General features: G+C 38.0%; 2 protein-coding genes across 3 annotated transcripts in view; one reads left to right on the top strand and one right to left on the bottom strand.

The window, feature by feature from the left end:
• Nucleotides 1-529: 529 nt before the first annotated feature.
• Nucleotides 530-10578, bottom strand: scpep1 (serine carboxypeptidase 1). Of its 2 annotated transcripts, NM_200192.1 has the most exon segments (14): nucleotides 530-785; nucleotides 882-1045; nucleotides 2904-3041; nucleotides 3409-3522; nucleotides 3608-3701; nucleotides 3799-3927; nucleotides 5402-5439; nucleotides 5534-5606; nucleotides 5844-5918; nucleotides 5998-6153; nucleotides 6352-6441; nucleotides 6560-6699; nucleotides 8383-8500; nucleotides 10545-10578. In NM_200192.1, coding segments are annotated over 13 exon segments (1338 nt in total). In that variant the 5' UTR covers nucleotides 8447-8500; nucleotides 10545-10578; the 3' UTR covers nucleotides 530-722.
• Nucleotides 10579-10656: 78 nt separating this feature from the next.
• Nucleotides 10657-14634, top strand: part of coil (coilin p80) — a 7329-nt gene continuing 3351 nt past the window's right edge. The window contains 4 exon segments of the mRNA NM_131512.2: nucleotides 10657-11018; nucleotides 12139-13123; nucleotides 14309-14398; nucleotides 14575-14622. Coding sequence (NP_571587.2) covers nucleotides 10768-11018; nucleotides 12139-13123; nucleotides 14309-14398; nucleotides 14575-14622 — 1374 coding nt within the window. The 5' untranslated portion in view covers nucleotides 10657-10767.

The raw sequence follows: 14634 nt of genomic DNA, 5'->3' as shown, positions 1-14634 counted from the left end.
TTTTCTTTTTGCCTTAGTCTCTTTATTAATCCACGGTCACCACAGCAGAAAAAACTCCAACTTATCCAGCATATGTTTTAGGCAGCGGATGACCTTCCTGCTGCAACCCATCACTGGGTAACACCCATACACTCTCATTCACACACATACACTACAGACAATTTAGCTTACCCAAGTAACCTGTACTGCATGTCTTTGGACTTGTGTGGGAAACCGGAGGACCAGGAGGAAACCCACATGAACACGGGTAGAACATGCAAACTCCACACCAAAATGCCAACTGAGCCAGCCGAGACTCAAAACTGTGACCTTGTTGCTGTGAGGTGACAGTGCTACCCACTGCGCCACCCATGTGAACATCATGAAAATTGTAAACTTATTTTAACCTCAGTCTACTCTGTTCATGATATTCCCTCATCCGTGCAGCTTTGCGAAATCAAGCTTTCAGATCCTCCCAGTTTACTTTCTTCTTTACAGATATCTTTTAAGCTAATTTCTTTCTTAGCATACATTTCAGGCATCATTTCAATTGTGTATAAAAAAAGTACGACTTTATTGCTTGCACGCATTCAGATTTACAAATTTTACAAGACACTGGCATTTGAGCTTGCAATCAATATTAAAAAGAAAACAAAAGTGTCAGATTTTGGTAAAATTGTTGAGTGTTGATTGTCTAAAAGTGGTTAACGAGCCATTTCAGGTTTGTATCTGAACAAGATCCATCACTCCTGCTGAGTCACCATCTTCAACATCCGTAAAGCCATTGGCCCCTGGTCAGATGGGATCTGTGATGGAATAGACAGAAATAGTTGTATACTCATAAAGACTAATATTGAATAGAGGAAAACTAAACATGATATTCTGACTTTGGCAAAGCATACCATGTGTCCTGCTTTAAGGATCCAGTAGAAAGCAAAGTTCTTGTAGGTCTTATAGAAAGCTCCAGTCTGGCTCTGTTCTTGCGGGTCCTCCAGTGCCGTCCATTTCAGCTTGTTGAAGTTTTGGAGTCCGTCCCATTTCAGCTTTTTCACCCACATCTCCTGACCTGCTCACAAATAAGCACAAATCAATTGCCACTGCATTGCAGAAACACTATCTGGACAACACCCCATCACAACAGTCTTCCTGCACAACAAAACGGCTGACACTAAACCAGGGTGAACGGATCACAAGTGCTCAACTGTCGCATGCCACTAATCACAACTGATGTCGTACAGTGAGTTGTCATGTATGTCCAAGTGCAGTAAGATTTTATAGACAGGGTGTAATGATCCAAAAGACACAGTCAAGAAGGAAATGTCTTTAAATAACTTTATTTTCTAGAGTCTGCATTTTGTTCTGTCTACAACTGAAACACAACCCTAGAGTTTTGATACAGACCTAAAATAAGGACTGGACATATCCTAAAGTCTTGTTTTTTTGAGGGTCAAAAAAATCTTGTACGGATGCTAGGTGTGACTATCAAAAAGTTCTAGGACCATTTATTGTTCCCAGACAAGCCAAGAGAAAAGAAGGTGCTGAGGTTGTTCATCAGTAGGTCATGTGCATGAATTTTTGGGCACTGGTAAGGACAGTGATGAGCTTATTTCCCTACACATTGAGACACACGGAGTGTGACACCAAAACGTCCTCATTGTGCATAATCAGAACTGGAGTTATTAAACAACAGCAGAACTAATCATTTTCATATATTAATTTGATCAAGTTTTTGAAAGTATATCACAGCTTAATAATTTGATTGGTTCATGTACCAGCAACATTTCACCCATTAAACAAATGTAACGGTTTATTCGATTTTTACAAACCTATCGAACCATGTTCATTCACGTTTAAAATTAGTTATTAACGGATTATTTTAGATAAACTAAAATTTATGGTTGATGATGAGTCATGTGATTCACATTTTGAACTTTCGAATTTCCATTCAGGGCGCATAGTGCGTATTAGGCAATGTTTTTCATGATGCATCATTGGACTTCTCCAGTGATGAAAGAATGCACTGAAAGAATTTCGCGAATGAGACAGCACTTAAAATGGCTGATGGCCTGATCAGTGCACTGACTACTGAACCAGGGTGCTGATCGAGATGCACACATAAGCTATGTTGCACTCCATTTTTAGACACGCTCTCGTGAACTTCCCTTATTTTTCTCAGGGGAATCCCCACTACCATTTTAAAGTGTTTTGCACTTCGTCAAGTGAGAAGGGAAGATTATATGGAAATACCCTCGACGATCTTGACGAGTTGGCTTTATATGTTCATTCCAGCACCTAGATCTCCCAGTATGCGATGCGATTGTGACGTCACAACAGTGTTATTCCTAAGTGCTTGAGGGTTTAAGGCAGGGGTCTCGAACTCAATTCCTGGAGGGCTGGAGCTCTGCAGTTTTGCTCCAACCCTAATCAAACGCAACTGATACAACTAATTAAGGTGTTCAGGACTACTAGAGACTATCAAGCAGGTGAATTGGAGGTGGTTGGAGCTAAAATCTGTAGAGCTGCGACCCTCCAGGAATTGAGTTTGAAACCCCTGGTTTAGGGCATCCCATTTAAACCAATTCCGATGTTTAGCCAAAAGTGGACAATAATGTAATGTAAACAATGACCTACATCTGAGGGAATGAGATAGAGGGATGGCAAATGAAGGGCATAAAAAGAACTGCACTGGAATGAATCTTCACCCTGGGCCTCCTCCAGGTGGGATATGCCCAGAACACATCCACAGGAGGCATTCAAATCAAATGCCTGATACACCTTAATGGTACACCTTAAGCTCATTTTGATCGCTTGTTAGCAGACATGGACCAGCAAATTTACTATCAAAAGTGGGGTTTAAAATGTAGCAAGTTCTGTTGTTCAGGAGTTGACATTTTGAGATGTTTGCTAATGGTTGACATCCTCACCCATCGTGTCCACGATGAGATCCAGCTGGCCATTGTAGACTGTAACATTGACCCCTGCTGCCAGAAGCTGATCCACAACGTCCACCACAGGCTTCATGAAATCTCCTGCCATGCTGACAAACACGTCCTCAGCTTGTCCTGAAGAAACCGGAGAACAGTTCTTAAAAGGGATAGTTCACCCAAAAATGTACTCATTTACTCACTTGTTCTAAACCGGTTTGAGTTTCTTCAGTTGAACACAAAGGAAGATATTTTAAAGAAAGCTGAAAATCTGTCACCATTGTATGACACAAAGTACTTCCATAGTATTTGTTTTTCCCATAAAAGAGGTCAATGGTTGCTTTCTTTAAAGGATCCTATTTTGTTCAACAGAAGACAGACACCCATAAAGGTTTATAACCATTTGAGGGAGAGTAAAATGCCATTTTTGGCTGAACTATCCCTTTAAGAATAACAACATTGTGAACACAGAAACACCTTTGTAAATCATAAAAAGGGTCATCACCTCCCCATGTGACGTTCTTTGGAATAACACCAAGCTTTTGCCTGATTGGCCCGTTCATCAATTCTGAGAGGGACTGACGGTGCAAAGGGCGAATGTGGCGTCGCTTCAGTGCGACTGTATAAAAAAAAAAACATAGCCAAAACATTTTTTTTATGTACTTAAACAGTTTGACTGACAGTTTGCGTGTTGAGCTTCTTACGGAGGAATCCATCTGCAGCTTGATCTGCACTGCTCTTCACCATCTCATCAGAGTTTTGTGTGAGGATGTTGTAGAAGTTTACACCATTTGTGTTCTGTTACAAAACATGTTAAATAACTTGCATGAGATTTCTATAACTGAAGACCTTTTTTTAAGAGTACAGGAGAGCCTGTAAAGCATGTTTGTCTTACTTGTTCCACCACATTTTCTGTCATGGACCAAAGGTCAGTGGCTTTCAAATAGTCGCCCTGTTGCACTGCTTCCATCACTGCCTTTGCTGCTGTATACACCTCATTTAGTCCAGTATCGTCCAATAGAGACTAGAACACATATAACAGACAAACGTCAGCAGCATTAAACACTAATAGCAGTCAAATGTCTGTGAGACAAGGTTGAACTTAATTCATATAAATCACACATAATAAATTCAATATACACTTGAATCAGTATGAAAATAAGGTTTTATTCTGCAAGAATGCTTTGAACTTATTAAAAGTGAAAAGGCATTTATAAATGTAACAAAATATCTCATTTAAAATAAAAAATGCAGTTTTTGAACGTTCTATTCAAAGACAAAGCATCAAGATAACTTGAAAAATGTTAAGCAGTACAAGTAAGGGTGTCCTATATATATGGACAATATTTAATCTCAATCAATTTAAAAAGGATTCATTCAGAAGAAGTGAGACACTGCAATTTCAAATTTCTAATTTTTATTACTTTTTTCAGTGGCAATAAAGCTAAAAAACATCTAAAATGTAACTCATATGTAACTATGTTGTATAAAATCAACATCAGATATGCAACTTCACTCAAATGCATTTTGAAAATGTCTTGATTGCGTAGTATTAATTGACTACATTAGAGAGGAATGGTGGCACAATGGTTAGCACCGTCACCGGTCACCTCACAGGAAGAAGGTGACTGGTTCGAGTCTCAGCTGGGCCAGTTGGCATTTCTGTGTGAATTTTGCATGATCTGCCCGCATTCGCGTGGGTTTCCTTTGGGTTCTCTTTCCCCCACAGTCCGAACACATGCAGTACAGGGGAATTGGGTAAGCTAAATTGTCCGTAGTGTATGAGTGTGTGTGTGAGAATGGGATGATCTAAATTGGCCTTAGTGCACGGGTGATTCCATCTGTGAAGAGCATCTGCTGCAAAAAACATATGAGGGAATAACTGGTAGTTCATTGCATTGTGATGACTCCTAATAAATAAGGGACTAAGCCAAGCGAAAATGAATGAATGAATATTTGACTATTATCCAGTGCAAAATAATAATAATAAACAAAAAGATTTGGTTTTATTTCATATTTTGGCTTATAGGACTAATTTGTATTCTAATGAGCCAATAAAGATAAAACTTAATGATTTTTACGTGTTTTTTTATTTTATATATTTTATACATTTTTTTTTTCAAAACAGCAGTTACATTATAATCTTAGATAGTAAATATTGCACCCCCCAAGCACAGCTGTTTAAAAAAAAATCTTGAGCATCAAATCATGATTTTAGAATCATTTTTAAAGGACCATGTGATGTTGAAATTTAGCTTTAAAAATACTGAACTAAATAATATTAAAATAAAATAGCATTATTTTGAGCTGCAATAAAATGTCATACTAAACCTGCTTTTAGTGTCTCTTTATTATAATTAAATCAGGCTTAACATAAGATACTCCGTTAAATAACTGCAAGCAAAGTTAAATACTAGATTGTTACTGTTTTGATCGTGCTAATGCAATCATGCTTAATCTGTTATGAGCAGACAAAGGTGTTCTGCTGAATTACTCACTGTGCTGTAAAGATAAGCACCCCAGGTCATGACCGAATCTGCCATAAAAATAAAGAAGAAATACTTGCTGTCATGCGAGTAAAGCATATACATGATGAATGTGCATAATGATCAGTTAAAAAAAAAGCAGACCTATAGGAGAGATCCAGGAGTCTCCCAACGCCACTCCAGCAAAGTTGCATTTGATTGAACCAGCCTGAATTGCCTGAAGAGTGAGTACATTAATATTCAGTTCAGATTATAAAGAGTTTGAAGTAATCTGCAAATTAGCAGCGAACAGAAAGTAGTCTAGACTTATGCAAGATGGATGTTTTAGGAAGTACGGACAATTCTGACTCAGACTCTTCCTGATTTAGATGAAATCAGCAAAGCACGCGTCTCAAAAACAGTTTTATGGACATGTTGTGCAAGTTGCTACAGAATTGAACAAACATTTCATTACCTTTGTGAGCTCGAGGGAAATAGCAGCTGCCATTTTGCCTCCGTAAGACTCTGAGAATATGTAGAAGGGAATACTCTGTTGGGAGGAAAAGATCTCATGACGTATACGAAGAGTACATTGGGTTCATTCAGTTGTGCATTTTAATTTAGCTCACTTGAAATTCTGTCTTTAGAGAGAAAAATTTCTTGAGGAGGACCATCATGTCTGATGCCACCATCGCAACGTCCTTGGTGAGGGCATCTTCAGTGTCTGTGTAACTGTATCCGGTGCCCACTGGGTTATCCACAAATAGCACACTGGCGGCACGCACCTGCACAGACACAAGTATTTTCAGCAGAATAAATTATTTAGGGATTCCAAAATAAGGTTTCTTGAAATTGTGCTGCATATGAGGCTTCTTTATGAAGTTATACAGAAACAAACAATGAAAAATCCCATAAATAAACCATACTCCAAAATAAACCACTCAGTCAATACTGCAGATGAGAACAATAGATCCGTTACACACCCAAGAGGTTTCTCTCAGCTTAAGGTCTCTGTCAAGAGGTCCAATTTCCTCAAAATTTCCAAAACCACAGCTAGATCCCCCAGGGCCTCCCTAGAATAAACAGACGCATAAATGACCTTAGATGCACTTCAAAACATTTGAGAGAAATGAGAAGAGCAATGATGTTCTGATGAGATGTGATCTAAAATAGAGATGATTTATGACAAACCTGCAGCCACATGACTAGAGGTAGTTCTTTATAACTGGCACTGGAGCTATTGGAGTAGTACAGCCACCAGAACATGTGAGCTCCATCTCGGACATCCACGTATCCCCATGATTCTTTGGCTTGAACTGGAACGCAGCTACCTGTTGTGTTTTTTAATTGTAAGAACAACATGATTCTTAAGTTTTGAGCTTGAGGAAAACTATGGAAATTAAAAAAAAAAAAGATTTTATTTGAGATTGAGTGAGCAGGGAGGAAAACTAAGAATTTAATGGTTCTAATTCTCTTAAATGCCACTATTTTAATATATTATTTTTCAGTATGTTTGAAAAAGAAACAAAGAATTCTTGCAATGTTTACTTTAAAAGCAAAAAAGTACAAAATATATAGTTAATAGTTAGAGATAATGAAAGGCATAAGCAGTGGATTCAAATGATTAAGTTCTACATTGAGAACTAAGATGCATGTTTGTTTTTCTTTTTTAAACACCATCCCAACTAATATGATTATATATTTACGACAAGATGCAAGTTTGTTTCACAATAAAAGAGCAACTCCAGCGTTATGGCTGGATGTGACATTTGCAGTAAAAGTTTAAAACATAACGTCACATGGAAATTATATGTTAACATTTTATTGAAACTTTTGTTTGTATTTTCCAAACCAACTAACCACAGAGTGACAGGATCAGAAAAATATCAATCTCTGAACATTTTCAGATTTCAAATGAGGAAATAAACATGTATTATGATTGTGAAAAAAAGTTACCGTATACAACATAGTTTATAGAAATTCTGTAAATTAAAAGGATAAGATTTATCTCTCTACAGAACAAAACTGATTCGTTTTATTTTAGATTTCTGCAGTTATGAGGAAAAAGCTTTGTTATGGATGTGACTTCTCTACGTTATGGATGTAATAGATGTGAAATTGCCACTTGTGTGACTTTGGTAAATCAAATATAATAGTTTCAAAACATTGACAGAAACATGTTTGAGTATAAAGTACAGTAAAATACTTGCTTATGCAAAAAAGCAGATTCAGTTTTGCTATCTTGGTGAAAACTTCATTTTTTTTTCATGGCAAGGTTGACATTCCCTGTAGAAAAATCCAGCTTAAACCAGCCTAGGCTGGTTGGCTGGTTTTAGCTGGTCGACCAGGCTGGTTTTAGAGGGGTTTTGGCCATTTCCAGGCTGGTTTCCAGCCATTTCCAGCCTGGTCTTAGCTGGTCAGGCTGGAAACTGACCAGCTAAAACCAGCTTGACCAGCCTGGTTTAAGCTGGACATAGCTGGTTTTGGCTGGGCTCCCAGCCTGGCTAGGCTGGTCAAGCTGGTTTTAGCTGGTCATCTCCCAGCCTGACCAGCTAAGACCAGGCTGGAAATGGCTGGAAACCAGCCTGGAAATGGCCAAAACCCCTCTAAAACCAGCCTGGTTGACCAGCTAAAACCAGCCAACCAGCCTAGGCTGGTTTAAGCTGGATTTTTCAGTAGGGTTTGCATGGAATTGCTCAAAACTTAACATTAGGTTTTAAACGATTAAAATGTATTATTCCATTCTTTTTGACTATATGAATATAATCATTTATGCTCATTGTCTTTCATTAGAATCAACCGACTCGGTTTCGGTTAATCTCACGACTTACTGGATACAAATGAAACAACGGTCAACATCTTTCGGTTTCGGTTTGTTTCTCAAGTTACAAAACATTTCACTAGATCTCCTCTCATGTTGCAGTTCCATTCATCATGACTAACAATAAAAAACAAAAACCCATAAATAGATACCCTACAACTTTCCTCAGAGTTAAATTGAACACATTTCATACCTTCATAAAAGCTCACAGCAAACAGCAGCACGACCAACATGCCAATCCACGACCGCGCCATCATTAACGACCTCAGGCTCTCTCAAACGGCTGCCACATTGGCTTGTGTCTGATGGACCAACGCGGCATGCACTAAATTCCAGGGGTTTCATTACCACGACGTAAAATGGGCGTGGCTCGGTCGGTGTTTGGGAAACGCCCCCTTAAAAAAAAACAATACTGAGAGGTCACCAATCATGCGCAGTACAGGTTCTTTTTTAGCGCGGTCATTTCAAACAGGATGATTATGGATAAAGAACCTACCGCGGTGGATAACGAAGGAAAAAACAATCATACAGGTTATTTTTTTGTTGTTATAATGTTATATTTTTAAGATTTCATTAGCAAGAACAGCTGACCTCGTTTTACTCCGTTTTACTGTCTCTGGGCTTTTGTACTTCCATTTTAAACCAAATAATAATGGTTGTGGTAAGGTTAACCGTGTTTTTGTAGTTTAAAATATGGTATTCAGTCATGTTTAAACAAATAAATACCACATTTTCTGTAATAAATCGTGGTTAATTTTTCTTTCTCGATCTTAGTTAATTAACATAACTCATATTTATTTTCTATTTTTATTTAAAGTCATCATACACAAAACACCTGGGATCAGGACAGGTATCTGATGTCAACTAATATAAAAGTGATCATACATGTAACCCCTGGGATCAGGACAGGTATCTGATGTTACTGTATATAAAAGTAATCATACATGAAACCCCTGGGATCAGGACAGGTATCTGATGTTAATGTATATAATATAAAAGTGATCATACATGAAACACCTGGGATCAGGACAGGTACCTGATGTTACTGTTTATAAAAGTGATCATACATGAAACACCTGGGATCAGGACAGGTATCTGATGTTACTGTTTATAAAAGTGATCATACATGAAACACCTGGGATCAGGACAGGTATCTGATGTTACTGTTTATAAAAGTGATCATACATGAAACACCTGGGATCAGGACAGGTATCTGATGTTACTGTATATAAAAGTGATCATACATGAAACCCCTGGGATCAGGACAGGTATCTGATGTTACTGTATATAAAAGTGATCATACATGAAACCCCTGGGATCAGGACAGGTATCTGATGTTACTGTATATAAAAGTGATCATACATGAAACCCCTGGGATCAGGACAGGTATCTGATGTTACTGTATATAAAAGTGATCATACATGAAACCCCTGGGATCAGGACAGGTATCTGATGTTACTGTATATAATATAAAAGTGATCATACATGAAACCCCTGGGATCAGGACAGGTATCTGATGTTACTGTATATAATATAAAAGTGATCATACATGAAACACCTGGGATCAGGACAGGTATCTGATGTTACTGTATATAAAAGTGATCATACATGAAACACCTGGGATCAGGACAGGTATCTGATGTTACTGTATATAAAAGTGATCATACATGAAACCCCTGGGATCAGGACAGGTATCTGATGTTACTGTATATAATATAAAAGTGATCATACATGAAACCCCTGGGATCAGGACAGGTATCTGATGTTACTGTATATAATATAAAAGTGATCATACATGAAACACCTGGGATCAGGACAGGTATCTGATGTTACTGTATATAAAAGTGATCATACATGAAACCCCTGGGATCAGGACAGGTATCTGATGTTACTGTATATAATATAAAAGTGATCATACATGAAACCCCTGGGATCAGGACAGGTATCTGATGTTACTGTATATAATATAAAAGTGATCATACATGAAACACCTGGGATCAGGACAGGTATCTGATGTTAACTAATATAAAAGTAATCATACATGAAACCCCTGGCATCAGGACAGGTATCAGTATTAATGTAATCTGAGAGGTATCTTAAGTTAATTTGTTTAATATAACATACACTGACTTCACATGAAACACCTGCGATCAGGACAGCTATTTAGTACTGCATATAAAAGGCATTTGACACGAAACCCCTGCGAATACGTACAGGTATCTGAATCTAACGGCTGTTTTCACAATCTGCGCATGATCCGTGACCTATGCAAATTAACAGATAGGCCACGCCCACCCGATGACGTAGTAGCGGTTACGCTGTAGTGAAACCCCTGGAAAAAAGTGCCTGCCGGACCAACGCCGACTATAAGTACTCAAACCCAAACCCCGAGCAATGTGATGTGCGGAACAGCATCATATGACTCTAGTCAGCTGACGAACAGGGAAATAAACCACATGTTGTCCCTTCCACACCAACAGAGAGCAGCAGAGTGTGTTAGAAACCGGCGGAAGCCGTCGTTTAAAACACTGAGCGCCTCCATCATCCTCATGACTGTACTGTAGTGTAGTGTTCAGGCATGGCCACCTCCAGCTTCAACACTGCCAGGGTTAGGTTGTATTTTGACTATCCTCCTCCTGCAACACCTGAGTGTCGGATGTGCTGGTTGCTGGTGGACCTGAACAAATGCCGAGTTGTCGCAGATCTTTCCAGCATCATAAAGGAAAAGTTTGGCTACAGCCGCAAGACTATTTTAGACCTGTTTATTGAGGAATGCTACCTGCCTTCTGCTGAAAGTATTTATATAGTACGTGATAATGACAGTGTAAGGTAAGAAGTTGTGTTGGGGATCAACATTTAAGAATAGTAGCCGTTGTTTTACTGTGAATAAAACTAAAATGTGGTAATAATTGGCAGCATAGTAACAGAAAACCATTCATGTTTTTTTTACACTTACTACACCATAGTTTAACCATGTTCTTTTGCTGTAAACCTGCCTATATAAACGTTACTCTGGACTACAAAATCAGTCATAAGTGTCAGTTTTTGAAATTGAGATTTAAACACCACCAGAAATTTATTAATGTATGGTTTGTTAGGATGGAACCACTTTTGGCTGAGATACAACCATTTGAATTTGAATCAGAAAAAAATCCACATATTCAGAAAATCACATGTAAAGTTCCTAGCTACAGTATACTTATTACTAATCAAAAATTGAGTTTTGGATTTACATATTTTAATATTTACGGTTGGACATTTACAAAATATCTTCATGGAACATGATCTTTACTTCATAGTGTTTTGAATTTGAAGAGGACTTTTGAAAGTCCAGGAAAACCAGGAGGACTTTTGGGTATCTTCAAAGCAGAAACCTTTCATAAGAACTCATCGTCGCTGTGGCATTCATCGAAAAATCTCTCTACTACTGCAGCTAGCACTCACTTAAATACATAATTTAGTGGGCAGTGCTTATTAGTGGAAAGTAAAGCTGCCATTATAGGATTAGTACATAAAACTTGTTTTTAGGGGCTTTGCCTGAATTACCCCTTCATTTGTTAGACAAAAGACACAACCGTGCTTTAACTGACAATATGGCATATCTGACATTATGCGTTTCTTTACATGCTACTGTATTTCACACATAGGCAGTCAGATCTGACATTACATTACATTGGATACATGATACTGTCCCTTGCACCTCAGAATGCATCTTACAATGTAAAAGCATAACTTCTATATTTAAAGAAATGTGTAATCTTTCAATAGTCAAATGATTTTTGGATAATTTTGACCCTTTCAATGTATTTTTAACAATATTCCCACCAAAAGAAAAACTAAGACAAAACAATGTTTATTACTATTTGAACAAAACAAAGTAAGTGTTATTATCATGCAGGAAATAAGCATTTGTTTTATTGTTGTCGTTTTTTTATCGTCCTTTTGACAGAGTGAAAGTGTCCTGTCCTGTTCAAGTTAATGGAACCGAGGCTGAAGCACAAAACTCTAAAAGCAAGAAAAGAGGAAGAGAGGATGAGACTCAGACCTGTGATGGTCTAAGTAAAAAACAGAAGCAAGACAATGCTCAAATGAATGGTTTGGGACCTGACGAGGATGAAAAAAAGAAGAAGAAGAAGAAGAAAAAGAAAAAAGAGGTGAAAGAGTCCATCACCAAACCTGCTACTCCCCAAAAGAGCACTGCAGTCCTTTCTACTAAAACCAAAAGTAAAAGCATCTCTGCTGTGTCGTCCAGTGACAAAACGAATCGTACAAAGAATCATAAACCAGCATCAAGCTCTTCAGACAGCAGTGAGGATGAGTCTCAGAAAAAGGCTCCTCCACCAAAACCCAAACCTAACAAGAAGCCTTGTGTAGCTGCACAGAAAGAAAGCACAGATTCCTCATCTTCGGATGAAACGGAGAAACTTAAAAGCAGCATCCCGCTTCCCATTACACCTAAACCATCCAGCAGCACTTCAAAACTTCAGACACCTCAGCGGAGAGAGAGCTCATCATCGTCGTCATCTTCACCTATCATCAAGAACTCACAAGCTGCAGGTCAATCGTCCTCAACCACTCAAAAATCACTTCAGTCGGTCTCATCTTCTGTGCCTAAAAAACCTCAGGATGAGGGAGAGAGCTCCAGCTCTGATGAGAGTGAAATAGAGCTTGTGATTAAAAAACCAAACCTGCAAGGACTGGGGCTGAGAATTGCGGGTGTGAGCCCTGGGTTTGGTGAAGCTGCAGGCAGAGGCAGAGGGAACGCACAGGGGCAGGAGAGAGGCAGAGGGCGAGGGGCGAATCGTGGCAGTGGCAGAGGTGGTTTCAGCAGAGCCAGGGGAACGCCGTGGAAACAAAACTTTCATTACAGCTATGAAAATGAAGAGAGGCAGAAACCAGAAGATTCTCTGACCAATGAAAGTTTTATTTTACAGGTGAGAGATGAATGTCGGAAATGTTATAAGAAATAAGAAAACGCTAATAAAACTAGAGCATGCAGCTGCTGAAGATAGCCTCTAAGTGGAGGGTTTTCCACCAAAGATCTGGAAAAATAAAACATAAATCATCAAATTTTCTGTATGTGTGGAAAAATATATACGATTTGAGTCTTAATTAGTAGTCAATGTTAAATTAGAAATTTGTAAAAAAAAAAAAAAAAATTTACTTAATCATTTCTTTTTTCGACACATTTTTAAACTTAATATTTTAATAACGTGTGGCTCAGTGGGTAGCCCTGTCGTGTCACAGCAAGAAGGTCGCTGGTTCGAGCCCCGGCTGAATCAGTTGGCATTACTGTGTGGAGTTGGCATGTTCTCTTGGTGTTCATGTGGGTTTCCTCTGGGTGCTCCGGTTTCCCCCTGCAAGTCCAAAGACATGCACTGTGAATTAAATAAGCTAAATTGGCCGTAGTGTATGTGTGTGCATGAGCGTGTATGTTTGTTTTCCAGTGCTGGATTGCAGCTGTAATGACATCTGTGATGGGTTGCAACTGGAAGGGCATATTCAGCGTAAAACATATACTGGATAAGTTGGTGGTTCATTCCACTGTGGTGCAACCCCTGATTCATAAAGGGACTAAGCCAAAAACAAAATGAGTGAATATTTTAAAAACTAATTTCTTTTGTCTTTGCCATGATTATAGTACATAATATTTTACTGCTTATTTTCAAGATACTAGAATTGGGCTTAAAGGCTAGATTAAAACTAGGTTAATTATGCCTACTAGGCTAGTTAGGGTAATTACGCAAGTCATTGGACATTTTAATATTGACCTTAAAATTGGTTTTAAATTCCAGTTGAGCTAAAATAAATCATTCTTATTATAGGAAATAGTGTGAACATTTTTAATTTAATTTGAAATAATGACATTTTGAGCTTAATATTAGACAACACAATGCCAATGGCAATGTTTTAACTTCAAAAGAATCTTAAAATCAATATATGGTAGAAAAAACATGTTCTCAATTGCAAAAAATTCAAACATTTCTTATTCTTGCCTTGCCTTGAATTTGGAAAAATTGTTAACACAGTACACACACATACATTTTATGTTTTTTTTTTTTTTTTTAAAGAGTGTAATTATTTTAGTTATTTATCTTTCACTTTGTGTGATCTTGTAGAACCCACCTGAATTAGCTCCCAAACGGGACTACGCTACTTTACCTTTGCTGGCAGCTCCTCCTGCAGTGGGTCAAAAGATTGCCTTCAAGGTACAGTTTGATTTCATGACTAATGAATTTTAATATCTTTCTTGTTAAGATTATATAGCATTTATATACAGTTGCTAATATAATGCTTCCTGCAAGTATTACTTGTCTGCAAACAATTTTGCGCACTTTGATTTGATTTGAAGCTTTTTGATTTTTCCCTCCTGTTTATTAAATAGCTGTTGGAGCTGACAGAGAACTACACACCAGAGGTGTCTGATTATAAAGTAAGCCGTTTG

The sequence above is a fragment of the Danio rerio genome, chromosome 3 (assembly GCF_052040795.2).
Source record: "Danio rerio strain M-AB ecotype USA chromosome 3, GRCz13ab, whole genome shotgun sequence".
Lineage (NCBI taxonomy): Eukaryota > Metazoa > Chordata > Actinopteri > Cypriniformes > Danionidae > Danio > Danio rerio.
Note: the sequence above shows the minus strand (reverse complement) of the source record. Positions and strands in the feature narration are given on the sequence as shown.